We start from the raw sequence: 24,377 nt of genomic DNA on the forward strand, positions 1-24,377 counted from the left end.
AAGGGTGCCAAGAACATTCAATGGGGAAGTAGTAGTTTTTCCAACAAATGGTGCTGGGACTACCAGATAATCCATATACAAAAGAATGAAACTGAACTCCTACCTTATACTTTATACAAGAAGTAACTAAAATATAGCAAAGATCTCAACATAAGAACTAAAACCATAAAATTCTTAGAAGAAAACATAGGAATCAGTGTTTTCAACCTTGATTAGGCAATGATTTTGCAGATAATGACACCAAAAAGCACAAGCAAAAAAATAAAAAATAAATTGAAATTCATAAAAATTAAAAACTTTGTGCTTCAAAGTACAACTTTAAGAAAGTGAAAAGACAACCCACAGAATTGGAGAAAATATGTGCAAGTCTTATATTTGATAAGACATATCCAGAATTTATAAGTAACTTACAATAAAAAGATAAATAATCCATTGTAAGTGGGCAAAGGATTTGCATAGACATTTCTCCAAAGAAGACACACCAATGGCCAATAAGCACATGGAAAGACACTCAACATCACTACCCATTAGGTAAATACAAACCCAAACCACAAGATACCACTTTACCTCCACTAAGCTAGCTATCGTTGAAAAGACGGCCAAGTGTTGGTGAGGATATGGAGAAATTCAAACCCTCACACGTTGCTGGTAGGAATCTAAAATGGTACGGTCACCTTGGAAAACAGTTTGGCAGTTACTCAAAAAGTCAAACATAAAGTTTACTACACGATCCAGCATTTCCAGTCCTACATACATATCCAAGAGAAATGAAAACATATGTCCACTTGTATGCAAATGTTCTCAGCAACATTCTTAACAGCTAAAAAGGAGAAACAATCCATATGTCCATCAGCTGATGAATGGATAAATGAATATTATCCAGCCATCGAAGGAAATGAAGTACTGATACAGGCTACCTCCTGTAGGAGCCTTGAAAATATTATTCTAAGTGAAAGAGAGAAGCCAGTCACAAAGGTCACATATCGTATGACCCCACTTACATAAAGTATCCAGAAATATGTAAATCCCTAGAAAGAGAAAGTAGATTAGTGGTTGCTGGAGGATGGGGACAATGGAGATGGAGAGTGACTGCTGTTTAGGGTGATAAACATGTTCTGGAATTACATACTGGTGATGATTGTAAAATTCTGTGAATATACTAAAGCTCATAGAATTGTACCCTCTGAATCTTACGGTATGTAAATTATATCTCAACAAAGAAAATCAACCATCCATTCTTAGAAACAACTGTAAACTCAGTTTCTAGTCACATCTTTCCATTCCTCTGTGTCCTTCCCATCACCAAGGATGCCCCAGCTGCCCCAGCCCTGTTTTGCCTCAGCTAATGTGAGAAGTCAGAACCATAGTTTGTTTACAACATGACAGAAATAGGCTTTATAACAAACCTTTATTTTCTACTTGCTGACCCAGACCTTTCAGAGATGAAGTGTGATGAAGAAGGTTAGAAGCAGTGAACTGTGCCAGCACCTTATCATCCTTGCTTTACTACTGTGACAGTCGCCTGTTATCACTGTCTCCAGCTTTGCCTCCCACACCACATGGTCATTACAGAGATTTTTTTTTTTTTTAAACACCAGAACTGATCAAGGCAGTCCTCCACTTAAAAAATATGTCCTTGAGAATTTGGACTTGATCCCGAGGACAGAATTTTCTTGGCTGGAGCACAGAAAGCAAGCCTTTCATGACCCCGCCCCGGCTGTACCTATTTTTCTTGTAGTATTTCATCTTGCCTCTGAAGTTGGGGCTTCCAAACTGTTGGCAGTGTATTTAGCACTCTTGGCTTTTTCACATTCTCTCTCTCTGCTCAGGCTAACCCTCTTCCAGGAATGGTTTCCCCAAGACTGACGTCTTTTTCCTCGGGACCTCATATATGTAGTGAACATTTCTCTTCAACTACTTACAACCCTTGATCTGTGTTCCTGCCGAGATTCCCTACTACTGTGGCTCATTTGTATACTTAGGATCAAGCAAAGAGTTTTGCTGAAGGGAATGGAAGGAGAGAAGGAAAAAAGGAAGGAAGCCATTAATGTATACATGAAAGAGCTAGAAACACGGGCTTATTCTTGGCCTTTCCAATGTGGTCCCTAGAAGAAGCTTTATGGATGTCATTTTCCACACACTCTTCCAAATTAGAACAAACAAAAATAATCATGGACATGGAAAAGGAACAGATTCCCAAAGTGCTTCTTTAAAAAAAATTACCTCAGAACTGGCAAGTGAGACAAAGTCTATCACTGTCTGCAGCTGCTTAGTGTCTATCAGAGGAGGTAGAAGAGGGCTGATCACGCCACTTTCTTCCACTTCTAGCATAAAGTCCAAACTCCTCAGCAAGCTGGTCAAGGCTCTCCGTCTTATCTACCACCATTTCTCGTCAACATCCCCACACAAGCATTTGCTTCCTGTTCTTTTCATCTGCTCCGTATTTTTATTTCTACCGCTCTGCTCTAGTGAAGGTGTTGTGTCCTAAGCCCAGCTCAGTTGGCCCTTCTCCACAGAAGCCTCCCTACTCCCCATATCCAAACTGGGAACCATCACTTCTTCCTCTGTGCTCTCTTAGTGCTTTTGTTCTATTACAGCATTTTCAGCCTTTTATAACATGCGTATGTATTTTTTTTAAACACTTCCTCAGTACCTGGCACTGTGTGAGACACGCAGCCATTGTGCAGTAAGCGGCTGCCAGACTGAAGGACACAGAGTCAGAAGAGTTGCTCAACATTCCAAAACGAAAATGGACAGCCAAGGCAGCAAGGAAAGAAAGAGAATTAATAGTGGCTTCTTTTCCCAAGTGGCGGGATATGATCTCCTGGGAGCTATGGAGATTTCCACATGGGAATCAGAAATATTGGCGTGTTAAGATGAAACCATGAGCATTGCACAGCCCATGCAAATAGGTCACGCCATTCTCCCACGTTTAAAAGTGTTTTGTGTTTTTAATTCTTTCCTCAAGAAAGACAAGTTCTCCTGACTGAATTCCAATCATCAGGGTCAATGTTTTAAAAGCTTGGTATCTTGGCTGTTTTTATTTTAAACTTTGAATCCTGTACATTCCTCTCAAGCCTCTGGGAGCAGACACTAAGCTCAGCTTTCAGCAGTCCTGATATAACATCACATACTCTACATTTTTGTGGCATACCAGCTCTCTAAACAGAAAAAAAAAAAAAAAAAGATTGTGTTCTAAATCTTGCCTTGCTATAGACTAAAAAAGTTCTTTTGGACAAATATGTTTAAACCACATTCAAATCTTACTTTCCCCTCTTTTTGAGCTTCCTTACTCTATCTCTTTACTCTCTCCCCACCTAAAAATGTCTTCAGACTAACAGAAAACCCCTGTGTCATGTTCTAAAAGCAAATGATGAAAGATGGATTAAAAAGGAATAATTTAATGACACTTTGAAGTAGCCAAAGGTGGTTTAAAACCCCTCAGGAAGGAAAATGATTGATATAGGCCTGTTAAGATTTACAAGACTGCTATGGTAAGTAGAAAGGACATAAGAAAAATATTATTTCTAAATATCTGCATTTTAATTAATTTATTTATTTCAGTGGGGGGGGGTGTTGTAGAGAGAGCACAAGCAGGAGGGGCAGAGGGAGAGGGAGAGTCTCCAGCAGACTCCCTGCTGAGTGAAGAGCCGGACACAGGGCTTGATCCTAGAACCCTGAGATCATGACCTGAACTGAAATCAAGTGTTGGATGCTTAATTGACTGAGCCATGTAGGCATCCCAAGATCAACATTTTAAAGATAATCACATACTGAAAAACTCAAAATAATAACTCTCTTGTTACAGAGATCTGCTAAAAGGCACTACCTTTGAAGACACACTAGGGACAAACCATAGCAAATGTTTGTTTAAGACCTGACAATCATTATAATCGTGGGGTGCTAGGGACTAAGGGCACTTAATGACACATTTGGACAGGAGCAGTATGTGGATGAGCATAATTAACTCTTCATTCCCATAAGACAGGAATGTCATGGGCTCCTAGTTGGTCTCTCTGCTTCCAGTTGTTCCCAAAACAATCTTTTAAAAATCCTGATATGTCTTTTTATTAAAAAATCTTCAGTAGCTCTCTATTTCCTATAGGTATATCTTTTACATTTATCACTGTGATGTATATATACCATTTATGGTCTAGCCTCATCTCCCCTAGCTTTAGGCTTTATACACACTCTTCCCTCTACCTGGGATGTTCTTCCTTGCTTGCCAATCTGACAAACAACCACCCTTCTTTCAAACTCTGCTCAAAATTTAACTGACCCTCTCCTACATGCTTTGGGGCAGAGGCTTTCATTAAACCTTGAAATATCTGCATCATAGCAACTAGCACATGGGCTCCTAAGAGTCCAGCCCATGTCTGCTTTTCTCAAAGGCCAAGAGTCCTTGAAGATAGCACTGTTTTTTCCAGTGCCAGGAGATAGTTGGTGTTTGACAAATGTTTACTGAATGAACGTATTAAAGCCCAAATAAATGGGACATATTTTTTTCCTTAAATTGTAATTTCACCCCTAATATTTTTTCCAGGGCTCATGACAAGTAATGTAGATGAGAACAGGACAAGAGAGAACAAAGGAAGAGACGTTCATCTCCAAACTGGGAAATATGCACGGTGGTTTATAAATATAGATGTCACATACCACCGTGCACCCGCCTTGTCAAGTGACTGGGCCATCACTGGCTAAACCTAGCACTCACTGTATCATCTCATTGCAGCAGGCCTCAGCAGCTTAGGAAGAAGGGTCCTACCACAGTCAAATGGAAGCACCAACTGGCAAACCCCAGGGGACATCAACTTCATGCCAAATGATAAAACGAAGCTGACCTCCAAAGACCACTTTGCGCATACCCTCAAATAAAGAGATACGCTGACCACTTTAAAGAATGTCAGTGGTGTAGCAGCTGACAGACTCAATTTTTATAGAATGTAATTTGAAAACCTCTCCAAGAACAGAGATTATTTATTTGGGGGTGAGTTATCTACATAATTTGAATATTGTCTCCCCCAACTAATTCTAGTATATGGGAAACTATTTTTAAATGAAATGTAGCTAAGTTAAAAGATAGGGACACAGTATATGATTCCTTTTTAAATAGTAATAATTATATTTTTAGAAAGTACAACAAATGCTCAAATGTTCAAAGTGGTCAATCTCAGGTTTTTGTTTTTTAAAGATTCAGATAATTAAAAATGTGCAATTCTTTAATCTTTGGTTCAAATCATTAACTTTGGATTGTGTAGAATAATATCTGGCCCATAGAAGTTCCTTAATAGTTATTTGTTGAGTAAATGAATTAACGGCAATATATCCTTCAGAATGATTTTTTTTAAAGCTTCTGTTTATGATGCCATTATTATATACTTAACAACATTAAGGCCAGCAAAGTAATGATACTCTTTTTAAGTACACTCACCGCTTAGCATTTTTTAAAAAAAGATTTTATTTAAGTAACTTCCACACCCAACGTGGGGTTCAAATTCACAATCCCGAGATCAAGAATCGCATACTCTACTGAATGAGTCAGCCAGGTGCCCCTCACCCCTTAACATTTCACACTGATGATCAATACACTGCCAAAGGAAGTTCTGGAGACAGAGGATTTTAAGAGGTTTTCTTTCAGTGTTTTAAGGGTTCAGCCTTAAGGAGATGCCCTAGATAAGTAAGATAAGAAATGTGGAGCGGTGCCTGGTTGGTTGGCTCAGTCAGCAGAGTGTGCAACTCTTGATAATCGAGGTTGTAAGTTCCAGCCCCATGTTGGATGTGGAGATTACTTAAAAAACAAAAAATGTAATCTTGGCGGCCCTGGGTGGCACAGTTGGTTAGGTGTCCAACTCTTGGTTCCAGTTCAGGTCATGATCTCAGGATCAAAAGATCAAGCCCCGTGACAGGCTCCGAGCTGACTGAAGAGTCTGCTAAAGTTTCTCTTCCCTTCTTCTGCCCTTCCCTGCACTTGCGCTCTCTCTTCCTCTCTCTAAAATAAATAAGTAAATCTTAAAAGAAAAAAGTGATCTTGTGGGGTTATGTAGAAGAATGGCTTATATAACTCTTTCCTTAGGAAACCTCTGGATTAAGCCTCATACAGCCATACCTCAATTAATTGTATTTTGCAGATATTGTGTTCTCATTTTTTAAAAAAATAAACTGAAGGTTTGTGGCAACACTGCATCGAGCAAGTCTATTGGCGCCATTTTTCTAAAAGCATTTGCTCCCTTTGTGTCTCTGTGTCATGTTTTAGTTATTCTTGCAATTTTTCAAACTTTTTCATTATTATTACATTTGTATGGTGATCTGTGATAGTGATCTCAGCAGTGATGTCACTGCTGTAATTTTGGGGGGCACCACAAGCCACACCCATATAAGATAGCAAGCTTAATCAATAAATGTATTCTGACTGCCCCACGACCAGCTATTCCCTTATCTTTCTCCCTCTCCCTGGGTCTTCCTATTCCCTAAGACATACCACTATTGAAATTAGGCCAATTAATAACCTTAAACTGGCCTCTAAGTGAAAGGAAGAGTTGCATAGCTCTCATTTTAAATCAAAAGCTAGAGGGGCGCCTGGGTGGCATAGTCAGTTAAGCATCTGACTCTTGTTTTTGGCTCAGGTCATGAACTCAGGGTCCTGGGATTGAATCCTGTATTGGGCTTCATGTTCAGTTGCGAGTCTGCTTAAGGATTTCCTCTCCTCTCCTTCTGCCCGTTTTCTTGTCATTCTCTCTCTTTAAAATAAAAAAAATTACTACTTAAATTACTACTTAAATTACTTTAAAAAAATCAAAAGCTAGAAATAATTAAGCTTACTGAGGAAGGTATATTGAAAACCAAGGTAGGGTGAAAGCTAGGCCTCTTATACCAGGTTAGCCAAGATGCGAATGCAAAGGAAACGTTCTTGAAGTAAATTAAAAGAGCCACTCCAGTGAACACACCAATGTGGAAAGTGGAACCATCTTATTTCTGATATGAAGAAAGCTTCAGTGGTCTGAAAAAAGACCAAGCCAGCCACAACATTGCCTTCAACCAAGGACTAATCCTGAGCAAAGCCGTAACTCTTTTCAATTCTATGAAGGCTAAGAGGTAAGGAAGCTGTAGAAGAAAAGTTGGAAGCTAGCAGAGGCTGGCTCATGAAGTTTAAGAAAAGAAGCCATCTCCGTAACATAAAAGTATAAGGCAAAGAAGCAAGTGTTGATGTAGAAGTCGCAGTATGTTACCCAGAAGATCTAGCTTCAGGTAAACAACCAGATTTTCAAGGTAGATGAAACAGTCTTATAGTAAAACAAAATGCCATTTCCGACTTTCATAGCTAGAGAGGAGAAGCCAATGCCTGGCTTCAAAGCTTGCAATGACAGGCTGACCCTCTTGTTAGGGGCTAGTGCAGCTGGTGACTGATTTGAAGCCAGTGCTCATTCACCATTCCAAAAACCCTAAAACCCTTCAGAATTAAGCTAAATCACCTCTGCTTGTGTTCCCTAAATGGAATAGCAAAGCCTGGATGACAGTGTATCTGTTTATAACATGTTATTGAATATTTTAAGCCAGCTGTTTTGATCTATTGCTCAGGAAAAAATAAATTCCTTTCAAAATATTACTGTGCCTGGTCACCCAAGAGTTTTGATGGAGGTATACAAGATGAATGTTGTTTTCTTGCATGCTAACACAACAGCCATTCTGTAAGCCATGGACCAAAGAGTCAATTTGACTTTCCAGTTTTGTTATGTAAGAAATATACTTTGCAAGGCTATAGCTGCCATAGATAGTGATTCCCCCACGGATCTACACAAAGTAAATTGAAAACCTTCTGGAAAGGATTCACTTTTCTAGATGCCAATAAGAACATTCCTGATTCATGGGAAGAGGTCAAATACCAACATTAACGGGGGTTTGGAAGAAGTGGATTCCAGTCCACATGGAGGGCTTTGAGGGTTTTAAGACTTGTGTGGAGGAAGTAACTACAGATGTGGTGGAAACAGCAAGAGAACTAGAATTAGAAGTGGAGCCTGAAGGGTCATCTTGTTGGCTCAAGTAGGTTAAGTGTCCAATTCTTGGTTTCAGCTCAGGTCGTGATCTCAGGGTCATGGATCCAGTCTCACGTGGGGCTCTGTGCTCAGTGAGGAGTCTGCTTCAGATTCTTTCCTCCTGCCCCTCCCCCACTCAAGCCTGTTCTCATACTCTCTCAAGTAAATAAATAAATCTTAAAAAAAAAAAGTGCAGCCTGAAGATGGGACTGAACTGATGCAATCTCATGATAAAACTTTAACAGATGAGAAATTGCTTCTTATAGGTGAGCAAAGAACATGGTTTCTTGAGATGGAAACTGCTCCTCGTGAAGATGCTGTGCAGACTGTTGACGTGATGACAAAGGATTTAGACTATGACACAGCTGATAAAACAGAGGCAGGGTTTGAGAAGATCGGCTCCAATTCTGGAAGTTCTTAAACTTAAAATGCTATCAAACAGCATCACAAGCTACAGAGAAGTCGCTGGTGAAAAGAAGAGTCAACTGATGCAGCAAATAGCACTGTTGACTTATTTTAAGAAATTGCCATAGCAATTTCTGAATTTCTGAAGGCCCTAGTCTTCAGACCCTGATTTGTCAGCAGCCAGCATCACTGAGGCAAGACCCTCCACCAGTAAAAGGATTACAAGTCACTGAAAGCTTAGCATTTTTTAGCAATAAAGCATCTCTTAATTAACATATGTATATTGTCTTTTAGATATAATGCTATTGAATATTTAACAGACTACAGTACAGTGATAAACATAAACTTTATATGCATCGGGAAACCAAAAAATTAATTTGATTTCCTTTATGGTAGTATTCAATTTATTGTGGTGGTCTGGAACCAAACCCATAATATCTCCAAGGTATGCCAGGATTAGAATAAAAAAGCCAGCTGATTAATGGAGCACAAAAACTGATACTTGAAATTTTTCTATATGAAATTTCCTGAGGGCTTACCTTCCCTAATCTGGGAATCTTATAAAGTCAAATGTGAAAGTCACTTTTGGCTAACTCATTCAAACATGTTCTTAATACCTACTGCATGTTTTTGGTAATTTGCTATGTTGTAGGCACACAGAAGGAGAGGTAAGCCAAGAATCTGCAAATGGAGAGTTGATAGATATTTCTAAAAACTAACGTGAAGTGTACTCAGTTACAAAGTAAATGAAGGACAGCTGAAGTCACTGACTTATTTCTAACACAGTAAAAGTTACTATGAGCGCCTGATTTTAGCAGGCTGATAAAGTAGTCAGGTGTGCCACATAAAAAACTAGCAATATTTCTTCTAGACATCTTGAGATAGACATAGAAATGTGGGGAAAATGTTGAGGTCTGATTGAAAAAATATTCTATCGCTTATTTGGGAAATCATTTTGGGTGGCTGATACCCTGCTAAATTCAGTTTGGGGTTGATTAAGCAGAGATCAGGGTTTGTTCAGAGGCCTCATATCACCATCATACAGAGTAAAATCGTCATTTTTCAAGTTGCATAAAGGCCAATATGATTTTTGTGCCCATAGGAGACAATACAAATCCTCCAAATAAACAATTCTTTAAAGATATGCTGTCCTGGGGTGCCTGGGTGGCTCAGTGGGTTAAAGCCTCTGCCTTTCGCTCAGATCATGATCCCACGGTCCTGGGATCGAGCCCCACATTGGGCTCCCTGCTCAGTGGGGAGCCTGCTTCTCCCTCTCCCTCTGCCTGCCACTCTGCCTACTTGTACTCTCTCTCTGTCAAATAAATAAATAAAATCTTAAAAAAAAAAAAAAAAGAAGTGCTGTCCAACAGAACTTTCTGTGACAACAGAAATGTTCTGTATCTGCATGTCCAATGCAGTACTAGCCACTGAGGGCTACTGAGCACTGACAATAGTGAGACTAGTGTCTCACTAGCAACACTGTCTTAGTCTTAGCTAGTGAGATTAAGACACTGAATTCTTATTTATACTCTAATGAATTTAAATGTGAATAGCTAGATGTGGCTAGTGGCTACCGACTGTATGGGATAGTGCAGCTCTAGAACCTAATAATTAACCAAGTTTAAACAAAATAAGGTTTGCTTTATTTATGCTAAGGAGAAGAAAAAAGCCACCTGAATTAACCCTGGAGAATAATCTCTAAGGTAAAAAGAAATGGCTTTAAGATATGGTCTGCAGGGGCGCCTGCATGGTTCAGTGGGTTAAGCCTCTGCCTTCAGTTCAGGTCATGATTTTAGGATCCTGGGATCAAGCCCTGCATCAGGCTCTCTGTTCGGCCGGGAGCCTGCTTCCTCCTCTCTCTGCCTGCCTCTTTGCCTACTTGCGTGCTCTCTCTCTCTGTCAAAAAACAAAAAACAAAAAACAAACAAAAAAAAACTTAAAAAAAATATACAGTCTGCACAAGTGCACAAATCAGTAATAATTAGCAGAACTTGGGGTCCTCTATCATATTCACAACTTCAGTCTTTAGGATGCAAGCAACCCACAACTTCTTGAATTTATATTTTTTTGGTCTGCTTATTCAACATTTTTTTTTTTTTTTAAATTTGAGAGGGAGAGAGCCCATGTGCATGAATGGGGGAGGAGAAGAGAGAGAGGGAGAGGACCAAGCAGACGTCATGCTGAGCATGGAGCCTGATGCAGGACTGGATCGCACAACCCTGAGATGGTGACCTAGTGGAAACTAAGAGTCAGACACTTAACCAAATGAGTCACCCAGGTGTCCCTCAACATCTCTAATAAACATTTTAAATTATTTCCACTTTATTCTACATTATCTGGCTAGCACATCAAACATATCTGAAGGAGAAAGCAACAGCGTATCTTTGGGAAGAAATAAAGGAACTTCATAATTCTTTAGTACTTCTATATACCAAGTTCTTCTTTTATCATCATCCCTATAAAGCAGATATCACCATCCCCTCATTTCAGAGGAGGAAATTGAAGTTCTGGCATGCCAAACAGCTGAACTACAAGCATACAGGTGGGCAATGACACAGCTACCAGATGAACCAAAACCTGGTTGATCCCTCAAACTTATGGTTTTTTTTTTTGTTTTTTGTTTGGGTTTTTTAAAAAGATTTTATTTATTGATTTGACAGACAGAGATCACAAGTAGGCAGAGAGGCAGGCAGAGAGAGAGAGAGAGAGAGAGGAGGAAGCAGGCTCCCCGCTGAGCAGAGAGCCCGATGCGGGACTCGATCCCAGGACCCTGAGATCATGACCCGAGCTGAAGGCAGCGGCTTAACCCACTGAGCCACCCAGGCGCCCCTGGTTTGTTTTTTTTGCCTACTATATTACACTGCCTCCCACATCCACTTTACAATGTAATTTTCAGAAATAAATTCCACAGTAAAAATAATGGTAATCCTTATTTTCCTCCCTCAATTTCTTCCACTGGTCTGTCCATCCATCTTCTGCCTCATTTGATAAAGAAAAAGAAGGAAGGAAGGAAGGAAGGGAGGAAGGAAGGAAGGAAGGAGAGAAAGAAAAAGGAAGAAAGAAAGAAAGGAAGGAAAAGATAAAGAAAAAGAAAAAAGAAAGAAAGAACGTGGTGTTTATAGATTGGTTTTAGACTATTTAAAAAGATCTAAAGGTATTACATTTAAAAATACTGTTTCCTTTCCGTTTTTAAACTACAGATTTTTAAATAATAAGCTCCTAGGACTTTAAATCACAAGAAGTTACCCAATGAGATACTTTAAAATTTCCTGCAAATGATTTATTAAAAATATTGAAAAAGGCAATTTCCAAATGCCATCTAAAATACTTGTTTCATTAGGAAAAAAAACAGGAACAAAAGAAATAATTAAAACCCCCACAACTGTAGAACTCATGTCATCAACCCTATGTGTTACTCAGTTTTTATTTTATTCGCATAGTAAAACCTTCCCAAAGAAGAAACTAACATGTGTCATACGCTATGGAATCAAGCACAGCCACACAAGCACTTAAGGAAAATAAGGCAACACTTTACGAGCATCACAAAGTTTAAAAGTAAATTAACAGGTTGGAAAAAAAGCTATCTTTTTGATGGGGCATCTATAACATGGTGTATTTTTAGTGTTCTAAGTAATGGTAATCTTTTGAAATTTTGAAATTTTGTGTCTCAATGTAGATGACTAAAAAAAAAGTGTGGGGGGTGGCGGGGAGACGGCTGCAGTCCTTCAGTATTTTACAAGAATTTAGTGGTTATGATCATTATAGTCCTGGTTAACACTGACAGGGTTCCAATCCTGGTGCAATCCTTACTGGTTCTGTGACTTTGGGCAAGGCATTCTGACTCATTTTTGTCATCTGAAAAATGGGGATCAAAATTCCTAAGGTTTTTGGGAGGATTAAATGAGTTAATATAATATAATATGAGGTACTTGGATTATTCATGGAAGTAAGGTTCTATTTTTTTTCTAATTATCTACAGAACTGAAAAGACAAATAAGATCAAATAATTAACCTTAACTGACATTGGTGGATAGATTTTTTTAAAAAGCTTTTTAAAAAATTTTAAGTATTTTCTACACCCAACATGGGGTTTGAACTTATAACCCCAAGATCAAGAGCTGCATACTCTACTGACTGAGCCAGCTAGGCACCCCAGCCGATGGATATTTTTTAAAGAGATGCCATAAGATGCCATATAATAAGTAATAATTAGTAATATATTTTACTGAGGACATCACAAAAGAAATGTTGGGGTAGTAAGAATGTCTGAAAGATATGTCAATATATTATGCTGAGAGCATACTATAGTAAATAAGCAATAGTTTTTGTATCTTGCGGGATGTTTCAAAAAATATAAAACAATGGGAGAAGTTGAGTAAGCTGTCTGACTATAATTCCAACTGGAAAATGGCATCTGAGATGGTTGTTTGGGTATACTGTAATATGGGCTCCACAACGCACAGATCATAGAAGGCTTCTAGAACTTAGAATGGAAGTCTTCCTTATAGAACGTATTTTCAACTGCATGTGGATTGTTATGATGAGTTTTCCAAAAGAGCACATTAGAGCATTTCTCCTACAGTATTACTTCAAATCTTTTTGCCTTCTTAAGGACTCCTTTATTTCCAAGTACTCTAGCTGCTCTTAGAATAATTTTTCCCTACTATAACCTGATGAAGGGAAAAGACAAAAAAAGGAAAAGAGAAACAAGACAGAAGAATGCCTTGATATTACGCGCCACCGATCTCCAAACAGGTTTAAGTGTTGTCAGAGCCCATAAGGATCTTGCTAGTGCTGTGCATATGGCAGTTCAACTCAGGCTACTCACCCCTCTCCTGACTTTTGGGGAGAACAGCAATGAGAAATCCTTATCTAGCCCCAGGCTGTGCAGAGAACTCTGACACTCAAGGAAAGACGACAGATGGAAAGTTCCTGGGTACTCAAGGAAGAAGAGTGAAGATGATTGGAAAAACTGAAGAATCTCTGCACTGGCAGGCACCTTAGAGGTCACTCAGTCTGGCCCTCTTTGTCCTGTAGGCTTCCTCTTCACTGCATCTCTGAGAGATGGCCCCTCAGCCTCTGCCTGAACACCACAATAACTGGGATCTTACTTCTTTGAGCCTGCTTGCTCCAAGCCAGAAATCTGAGCTATATCATAGATTTCCACATCATTTTCCTATCAAATTAACCACTACACCTTATGTATTTTGCCTCTTAAATCTGTTTACTGTTCCCCCTCCCATTCCCTTAGTTGAGGCCTTTCTCATCTCCTTACATGGTCCTGCCAAGGTACCCAACTACTAGATTTCACCTCAAATACTTCACCTCCAATCCATCTTTCATGGCAGCCTATAAAGCGGATGTTCTAAAACACAAATTATAGCACGTTATCTCTCGGCTTAAAACCTTCTGATGGGTTACTATCACAGAGAGCAAAAAAGTCTCAGGTTTTAGCTTGAAACACACACTCATCAAACTCTTCTGCTCATAGCAGCATGAAACGGCTGTGGTAGCCCAGGCACCGTGCTTGTTCCAGGGTTCGTGCTTTTGCTCCTGTTGCTGCCTTGGGTTGGAATACTCTTTGTTCCCTCTGTCCACCAGCTGAGTTAGTTCAGGAACTAGCTTCCAAAAGGCATCTTTTGGCACCCTCTCCTGGGTAATATAAAAAATATTCAATGTGTGTATCACTGTATTTATGATATACTACCGAAATCCTCCCGGTGAGTCCCTCAAGCAGGGACCATGTCACACCCTTAGCGCATGGCACAGGACTCATGGTAGCAAGTGTTCAGTATATGCCTAGTAAACACAAGGACTTTTTCTGAGGTGAATTAAAATTTCTGGTTCCACACCTGCTGTTGTACGGAAGTGCTGAATCACTATGCTGTACACCTGAAACTTATATTACACTGTATGTTGACGAACTGGAATTTAAAGAAAAAAAAAAAACTTAAAAAAAAAAGAATAATTATGGCTCCCATTGTCCAACTTTTGCTCCATGCAGCAATAAAAACCATCTCACCAGGGAAATCAAGCATTTGGGTAGTGCATAAAAAGGCAAAGTTTAAATACTATTTATATGACATTTTCTACTTACCTAAGTTGCTGTAGGTTGCACTACAGGGATTCAGGTCAATAGTATCTGAAACGTCTTCTTTTTCCTCGTCCCCTTCCAGTCCAGGTAGGGGCAAGGCTGCTGTGATGGGAGGGCAGGCTCCGTCATCTTGCCTCGCAACAACGGATCTTGGATCCCGAGGAGAGAAGTCCTCTGTCACTTCATGGGTCTTGTGACTGAAACAAATCAGACTGTGGTCACAGTGGCATTCAAAGGTCTGGTTAAAATTTAGATTTATGGAAGACATATACTTGCCAAAAATGTAATTAACAAGCCCCAGAGTCGCCATAATGGGTCCTATGGCCTGAAATACTTGTCTGAATAGAGGGCAGTCCTTCATCTAGGCTGATCCTCCTATTTATCTTGATTCCTACACATTGAGAATCCAGTTCGATAGAGGAGGCATAGTAATCTCAGAAGGAAGCCTGAGAATAAGAAGGTAAGAAATGAAACTAAGGCAGGAGGTGGTGATGGTAGTGGTGAAGGCTGAATGCTTAACTGGTTGAAGACAAAACACCCACATGCTTACATGCTTAGTGAAGTATTTGGCATATTTGCTATACTGTAGTACTGTAACATCAAATAATTTACTATATAAACTTACTTTATTTCATATATAGAGTTTACTACATGCTAAAGTATTCAGTAAAGGATCAGGAATAAAGCTGGGATTAGACTAAATAAGGAGGTGAAGCAATTGCTTCAGAACGTCAACTGCGGCCAGCAAAGTCTTGTTGTCAGGAGGACAGAATCCACAGCCTTTGCCCGAATGCATGCAGTAGGCAAGGTGAATGAAAATGAAAGGTCTGCATTCTCGTTAATCTCAATTAAAATGAACCCGAAAGATCCTGTTGGCCACATACCACAGTGTGGCATCCATACTACTTTGTGTTTCCAATCTTGTTTCACTGCTGCCTGCTCATTTGCTTATAGCTCTCTCTTCCAGTCTTCCCCACTTCCCATCCTGCCTGAACTGTCAATGCTTTGCTATAAGTACAAGGGGATGGGATGGTCATTTAATGTTGGTAGAGAAAATTAGCCTAGTTAGAAAATCTCACTGGGCTAGCCAACAAAACAAATTTAAAATCAGGCATCTTTAACAGTTTCTGAGAGTGTTCTTAGACTGTCACACACTCACCAACCCTTCTTTCCCCCTTTTTTGGTTTTGTTTTAATGTGGGCAAAGAGAAAGAAGGAAACATCTTATATACTATAGCATGTTATTTCTGGATTTTCAATTGGCAGTGAATCATAGTGACATTTACAAGTTTCTTTAAAAGAGGTACTTTGTTTCATCATGTGTCATCTGAACATATATCACCTGTGGATTTGAGGGAGTAGATCTGAAAAAGGAGTACCTTCTTATCAATCTTTCATTATGGAAATTATGCGTGTGTCTGAACAAAAAAATAAGCCTTGAAGTCTGCTGGATACACAACTTCAAAAATACTCTTTCAGAGCTGGCAGAGCCAGAGGTCTCTCTGTACTGGGAGTGAGCAATGAGCTGGAGCTTCCTTCCTGGGATCTGGCTCTCGAGGACAGTGGTAAGGTGGTAAGGAGCCACTCCACTGGCGGCCAGTAGGGTGGTGTATGTAAAGGAGGCCTCAAACAGTAGAGCATGCTGCCTCTTAACGGGCTGCCCTAGGACATCAACCCGAAAAAAAGGGCTCCAAACAAAACTGGTTTCTCATAATATGGAGCATTACAAAATCACAGTGAGAAGGGGCCTTCGCTTCCCTGCCATTAGCAAAGACAAAGCAAAGTGACACTTCTGAGACCCTCTCAAATACCACATAGTGTCAAGGCTATAGGTCACTGGATAGTTACCAACATGTTTCAGAAGGAAAATGATCTTTATTGGGCAAAAGTTAATGTAAGTCATTTCTGATTTCAAAGTACAAGTATATATCTAAACATAAAGTGACATTCATTTCTTATTTTAGAGTTAATTTGAGAGGTTTCCTAAAATGCTGTTTTTAGGCTTCTAACCTCTGCAAGCTTGCTCTCGCCTTTTCTCTTTCCCCAATCTCCTCATTATTACTAAGACAGCTCTCTTTTCCATTATCAAAAGGGATTAGCAAAGGTTGGTTCAGAAACCACGACTATACCCTCCCTTGTCTGTTTTCCTCCATGCAATGGGCTATTTACCATGAGCCTCAGCTATTGTGAAGGCTACAGAAAGAGTTACTGCTATTAAACCACAAAGAATTCCCTGGGCCTGCTCCTCACATACATGAAACACAGCTCTGTGCTCCTATGGGCTTCTCACAACAAAATACGGATGCTAAAAAGCAAGAAATGTTAAAGACTCACCCACTGTACTCACTCATACAATTCCCCATTAAAGGGTAGTCTACAGGGCCGCCTTCGGTCTGTTAATCATGTCCTGAAGCTCTGATATACCAGAGATCCCACTGAGCTCAGGAAAACTACAGGTTGGGTAAGATACAGGTTTCGAATTCTGCACCTTAATATCATCCACTGCACCTTGACCTTTACCTTAGGGGTTTGGTCTGGGAAATGTGCCAAACTACCTCTGGGAAGCAAAGTGAAAACTAGTTTTATTAACTCTTTGAGGATCAGGGCAGGACAACCTATATTCCACATAAAGGTTAGTTTTCATAAGCACATTTTAAGTAAGTACACTGGTATATTATATCACCAATTAAAAGAATCATCAACTATAAAGAACTATGCAAAGGGAGCTGATGAAAGTGAAATCACAAGGAATTGCAAATGGATGCTAAGATGTTTAATCAGCAGTGACAGCAGAGTCTAAAAGGAAGAATTTTTTTTTAAAATGCATCAATGATATGTCATGTCTTGATGCTTGAGGGAGGAACAGCTCTATGTACGATGAAAATGGTAAAAGAGATGAGAAATGGAGAGGCTTTGAGAGTTCAAGCTTAGATGTGGTAACATGCTATGACTGAAAAATGAAAAAGAACTGAGAACAGCATCAGAGAAGGTTGACTCAGTCACTATGTATCAATAGACAAACTGTCTAGGAAGAAAGAAAGAAGTAAAATTTGACAATTTATCTAAGGCATATTAATTTTTTAAGGGAATATAATTTTTGACCATTGATTTCTTTGTGCCATATTTAGATATGAAATCCGAAAACCCTCCCAGGGGTGCCTGGGTGGCTCAGTGGGATAAGCCTCTGCCTTCAGCTCAGGTCATGGTCTCAGGGTCCTGGGATCGAGCCCCACATTGGGCTCTCTGCTCAAGCAGGGAGCCTGCTTCCCCCCTCTCTCTGCCTGCCTCTCTGCCTACTTGTGATCTCTGTCAAATAAATAAATAAAATCTTAAAAAAAAAAGATATATTTTTAAAAAGAAAACCCTCCCAAATAATAAAATGACACTTTCCAAATACAGATTTTATCTCCTAACAAAGGGGTTCATCACCAGTATTTCATCAAGAAATGTTTAAGGTAATGGACACCAAAATGAGAATCCGAGAAACCAGGTTCTGATTTCCTATTCCTTGATCATCTGTACCAACTAGAGGACAGCCTCAGAAAGGAGATAATGAACAAAATGAAAATGTCCCCCATTTCCTCCATGAGACAGAAAGTTTAAAAAGAACTTTAAAATGAAATTATAAGAAACTTGTTAGAATTTCTAATACACTATATCTTAGCACATCTTGAAATAACAAATATGACAAGGATAACTAGATTTTTCTCAGGTAAGTACAATTTGATATTCATTGTTATAAAACAGAACTATTAACTAATAAATGGCCCACGTAGAGGAAGTTATATCTTTTCTATTTCTACGAGTTAAATTCATGTTTAAACAATCCCTAGGTCTATAGTGCTATGCAGAATGTCTACAGTAACTATGGCATTGATACCTAGGTCCTTAATTGTCAGGCTGAGTCACACCCCGATTTAGTCTACTATTTTCCTGGACCCTCAGCATTTACTCTGTTTTCATAATGGAAGACAACACAAGTTCGTGTGTACCTCAGATTCCTCAACTGACTTTTTCCTTAATGACCAGTTTATAATTGAGATTTGGGATGGATAACCCAACACTTAAAAAATCAGGTCATAATCTCCAGGAAGACATCTCATTTTCTGAACATGGAGAATGAACTTAATGTGTTCAAAGGAAACTGTAACATTGTTACAGATTTGTCTGTTCTACAAACGAATCCCTTGGTAAGGTTATCTCTCATCAGTCTGCAACATTCATACATAATTCAAAGCTGCACAAGCAATCTCCTGTGGGAAGCTCACTTGGTTTACCCCAGGTGGTGGGATTAATCATTATACACCATCAAATGAAAATGATTTTTTTTTTCCTGGCAAATTCCTTCAATAAGATTTTTGTAAAAATTCTGTTAAATGTCTGAATGTACTTTTTTTTTTTTTATAAAAAAGGCAAATCAAATTCTGCATTAGAGTCCTTTATGCATCCAAGTATTTCCACAATTTCTGTTCAACTTTATCTTAAAATTCAACCACTTCCATTCAGCTTCAGAAGGGACAGTAAATGAAATCAAGCTTCAACAGAGACCATCTGTCTCTTTGGGCAAATGGTATTCTAACCTCCCATTTGCCAGCTCTCTTCGGCAACAACATTTGTCTCTATTTGCCGAAGACAGCCAATTAATAAATGTGTGATTTTTAAAACCTCCTTTTACTCCTAAAATTCAGATCAAAGCATATCAGAAACAGCATATCACAGTTTTCTTAACTGGTTTCAGAGCTGCTGATTTCTGGGGTTGTGGGGGATGATGGGCTTTTGTAGAGCTGGAAAATATACCAACACATGAGGAGAGTTCAAAGTTATCAAATCCCACACCTTTAATCTATCAGAAGGAGGAAAAACTCTGTCTCTCTCTGTCCCTGTAACCCCTGCCAATGTGACATTTCCTAATCCTATCTTGGTTTCCAGGTCATCAATTTGATTTTGCTATATTTTCCAATTACTGGCATTCTCAGGTAGAAAAGTGTTGTGTCCATTGATCACTATCTTAGTGTCTCCAATTTTCCACTAAGCCTTCTGTAGTCTTTCACTGAAACCTTCAAACGTCTTCTCCTGAACTGAGATTAACCTTTCACTGAGATCTGATGGGTTCTTCCTAATATGTCTAACAGAAGTTGGTCAAACAAAGGTAGCTCTTACTAGTGTGAATGAAGTGGCTGGGTCTTGAAATGAGGAAGACTGGTAGCCATGAGCAAGGTCCTGGATAGACTCTAATCTTCAGACACTGCATGGTTTCACTTTTTCTTTTTTAAAAATAGATGTGAATAGCGAATTAAAAGTGTCTTTAAAGCACCGGACCGCGAGACAGAAAAGTAGATAAAAACACGGGCCACTGTAAATTACTGTCATGTTCATAATACTAAGAAAAATTACAGTTTTAAAATCCTATGAAATACGAAGTCAGAATGGGATCTGTGCAAATCAACAGAGAAGATAAACTAATCTTGGAAAAGAGCAATAAAAGAAGGCTGCCTTTCTCAACAGCGTTACAGCAGGAGCCTCTCATCACCATTTAGGCCTTGGCTCACTTCTAAAGAAAGGTGTGACATACTGATGTATATGTCCTGAGAAAGCAAGATATTAGACGAAAAGGACTACCCAAGGGAGGATAGGGGCCCTTGACTTTTTATGCATGCGCAGAAGCACTGGAGAAGCAACTTCTCCACTTTCCTCTTGTCTCCCTCCACTGCCTGTCTGCCCTTCGAGTCCGAGGAGGGAGAGGAGTATGTCACACCATGCTCTGAAAACACTGCGGGCTCATGGAGGGGACGGGAATCTGCTCCTACTCGACACTGCACAAGCTGTACGCTTTCCCAGGCCAAAACACTTCAGGGGGTTGAGGCAGTTGCTTTCATTTTGCAGATAGGGAAACTGAGCTCAGACGAAGTGAAATGAGTTGCCCGGGGTTACGAGGGTAACGTGGTAGTAGAGTCGGGATCTGAACTGGATTGTCTCCGAACTGACCCCCACCACACTGGCACCATAATGCAAGTCTGGTATATGGTAAAGACTCGACCGTAAATGCCTGATTGTGAAGATGAAGAAGTAAGAGTGCTTTGCAAAGAACAGAATTATTATTAAAATTATTAGAAGCTATTATAAAAGGGTATTAATGGCTACAGATGTGTCTACTTTTGAAAAATTCTAAACAACGTAGTTATTTACATTGCAAAAGGATTTCTTCAAAAAGGAGCTGCTTTATTTTCAACATTTTGAGGAACCTCCATGCTGTTTTCCAGAGTGGCTGCACCAGCTTGCATTCCCACCAACAGTGTAGGAGGGTTCCCCTTTCTCCCCATCCTTGCCAGCATCTGTCAACCCAGCAATTGCACTATTGGGTATTTACCCTAAAGATACAAACATAGTGATCCAAAGGGGCACGTTCACCCGAATGTTTATAGCAGCAATGTCCACAATAGCCAAACTATAGAAAGAACCTAGATGTCCATCAACAGATGAATGGATCAAGAGGAAGTGGTATATATACACAATGGAATACTATGCAGCCATCAAAAGAAATGAAATCTTGCCATTTGCGACAACATGGATGGAACTAGAGCGTATCGTGCTTAGCGAAATAAGTCAAGCAGAGAAAGACAACTATCATATGATCTCCCTGATATGAGGAAGTGGTGATGCAACATGGGGGCTTAAGTGGGTAGGAGAAGAATCAATGAAACAAGATGGAATTGGGAGGGAGACAAACCATAAGTGACTCTTAATTTCACAAAACAAACTGAGGGTTGCTGGGGGGAGGGGGTTTGGGAGAAGGGGGTGGTATTATGGACATTGGGGAGGGTATGTGCTTTGGTGAGTGCTGTGAAGTGTGTAAACCTGGTGATTCACAGACCTGTACCCCTGGGGATAAAAATATATGTTTATAAAAAATAAAAAATTAAAAAAAAAAAAGGAGCTGCTTTAGTACAGAAAGACTGCGTTCACAGATGCACCATCACAACCGCCTCTGCATTTGCTGAGAGTACGGTACTGTACTTAGATATATGTCTCCTAACGATATCACTCCAAGTAAGGCTTGTTATTCCTGTAACAGAGAATCTGAACAGCAGCCAAAACGTACATAGTATTTATTGTGTGTCTGTTCTAAGCCAGGATTCTCAAAAGTGGCACTACTGACATTTCGGACCAGATAATACTTGCTGTGAAGGGATGTCCTGTGCATGGTAGGATCCTACTAGCATCTCTTGCCTCTACCCAGGTGTTGGAACCACTCTCTCCTTCCCTAGTCATGATGACTAAATGGTCTCAGACACTGTCATGCCTTGGGTGGAGGTAGGGAGGGGAGAACAAAATCTACCCTCTTCTCACAGTTTTTCCTAAATTCTTCTAAGTCTCACAATAATGCTCTAGGCAGATTATTATCTCTCTTTTACAAATGAAGAAATTAGAGTCCAGAGAGGTTAAGTCATTTGCCTCAGGTAACACAGCTGCTAACTGGTGGAAGAGAGATTAAAACCTAGGGTTTGTGGTCTAAACAGATACCCTACTCTGCCTCTCAGTTTACAGATGAGGTAACCTGAACCAGGGCTTGTCCAAGATGACAGAGCTAATAAGTGGTGAAAGCAGGATTCAAATCCAGGACTGAGTGACTTCAAAGTCAATGTTCTAAAATATTATGCTAATTGTTATTAGGCTGTAGTGTGACTAAGAATTACCTTGGGAACTTGCTAAAGATGCAGATTTGCGGCTCCCACCTCTAGGGACAAATTTAACAGCTCTGGGGGATGGCCCAGGAATCTGAATTTATATAAACAACCCAGGAGATTCTGACACAGTTGGTCCTAGTGCCTCAAGTATAAAAAGGATCAAGGTGTAAAAAGTGAGCATGAAAATTTTAAGTTGGGGGGGGCGCCTGGGTGGCTCAGTGGGTTAAGCCTCTGCCTTCAGCTCAGGTCATGATCCCAGAGTCCTGGGATCAAGCCCCGTGTGGGACTCTCTGCTCAGCAGGAAGCCTGATTCCCCATCTCTCTCTCTGCCTGCCTCTCTGCTTACTTGTGATATGTCAAATAAATAAATAAAATCTTAAAAAAAAAAAAAAGAAAAGAAAATTTTAAGTTGGAGCATTGCTGCTCAGAAGTGACATAAAGGGAAACAAAATAATTCAAGTAGTCACAGATGAGAGATTCATAAAGGGCTATTAAAAAAAGAGGAGGGGGCTGTTTTGGAACCAATCCTTACCTTCTGAGGTTTATTCTTAGAATACAATTATACAAACTCACAATATGTTAGAAAACAAGGATTTGGTCTAGTATGACATTCACAGTTTTTAGTTGGAGCCCTGTCTGGATAAAGTTACCTCTGAAAATAAGAAGCAGCATCTGTGAGAGAAGCAATAGGTCGAGGCTCCCGACATGCAGCATGACCTCAATTCCCAGTATCAACAGAGGACAGAGATGAGCAAAAAGGGCAGACTGCTCTGACTGAGAAAGCTGCTACAAGAGGGACCTTGGATGCTGGGCCAGGGTTCTTTTCCTAAAATCTCTATTTTGTTCTGCTGTTCCTCTGTTCCACATCCTTGTGACCTGTCAAGGTCATATCTGAACTACCTAAAGGTCTTCAAGGCCTTTCACAATGAGGCTGCAATGTATGTTTCCCTCCTTACTCCAAATTTCTCAACACACAAATCCTTTAGCTCCACACAAACCAATGTATTTCTACATCGTAACTTCCTATACCTTGGACACACTATATTCTCCATCTGTGCTGAACCTACTTTCTCTGTCTACCTAGAGTTGCTTCCCTTCTTTTCATCATCTACTTCAAACTCAGTCATTAAAGACTATGCAGGCCTCAAGTTGGCCAAGACATCTTTGTGTCTTCAGGACTCTTCCTTCTCTGAACACTGATAACAGGTGTTCTGGAAAAACATTCATATCCCCCCATTCATATGTTGAAGCCCTAAACCCCAGTGTGGCCATATTTGGAGATACTTAAGATTAAATGAGGGGATAAGGGTGGGACCCTGTCCTATAGGATTACTGTACTCACAACAAAAGATACCAGAGGGCTTGGTCTGTCTCTCCCTCTGCACACAAGGAAAGTGAGGACATAACGAGAAGGTGGTCATTTCTGCAAGGTAGGAAGAGAGTCGTCACCAGAAACCAGTTCAACTGGAACCCTGACCTTGGATTTCTGCCCTCCAGAACTGTGAGCAAATACATTTTTGTTGTTTAAGTCACCCAGTCTGTGGTATTTTATTTATGGTAGCCCACACAGACTAATACGAAGGGACAGAGAATTATAGCAAACACCCAATAAATGGGTGTTGAATAAATCAAATCAGGTGGGATCTGGACAGCAAGGCACTAGAGGATATTACTACGGTTCTGTACCTGCATTCCTCCCAGTAAAATCCCAGCCTGCACCACCATGGAGACTGGCATCAGGACAGGTTCCAGTGTGGGGCAGGCCATCTCCCTGATGCAGACTGGAGCTCTGTCCCTGTGCCAGCAGCACAGAAAGGCCAAAGGCTGACTCCTGAGGCTCTTTTAATACAGGAGAACTAGACTGGGAGTGGGGAGCGGGCCAGTGTGCACCGCTGTTATGTTGTTGTTGTTTAAAGATTTTATTTATTTATCTGACAGACAGAGATCACAAGTAGGCAGAGAGGCAGCAGAGAGACAGAGGAGGAAGCAGGCTCCCCGCTGAGCAGAGAGCCAGATTTGGGGCTCGATCCCAGGACCCTGAGATCACGACATAAGCTGAAGGCAGAGGCTTTAACCCACTGAGCCTCCCAGGTGCCCCTGTTGTTGTTGTTCTTTGCCAAGCCTTTCTCCCTGCTATTAACAAATCACCATTATCAAGGCACCA

At 40.1% G+C, this 24,377-nt stretch overlaps 1 protein-coding gene across 6 annotated transcripts in view; it reads right to left on the reverse strand.

Annotated features, from left to right (window-relative positions):
- The window catches only part of PEAK1 (pseudopodium enriched atypical kinase 1), a 309,411-nt gene that overhangs the window by 34,283 nt on the left and 250,751 nt on the right, over positions 1-24,377 (reverse strand). For all 6 annotated transcript variants that reach the window (XM_004758478.3, XM_004758477.3, XM_045070736.1 and 3 more), the window contains one exon: positions 14,533-14,726. In XM_004758478.3, the coding sequence (XP_004758535.1) occupies positions 14,533-14,726 (194 nt within the window). The remainder of the gene's footprint in view (positions 1-14,532; positions 14,727-24,377) is intronic.

The sequence above is a fragment of the Mustela putorius genome, unplaced genomic scaffold (genome assembly GCF_011764305.1).
Source record: "Mustela putorius furo isolate JIRA1106 unplaced genomic scaffold, ASM1176430v1.1 tig00003972_pilon_pilon_pilon, whole genome shotgun sequence".
Taxonomy (NCBI): Eukaryota; Metazoa; Chordata; class Mammalia; order Carnivora; family Mustelidae; genus Mustela; species Mustela putorius.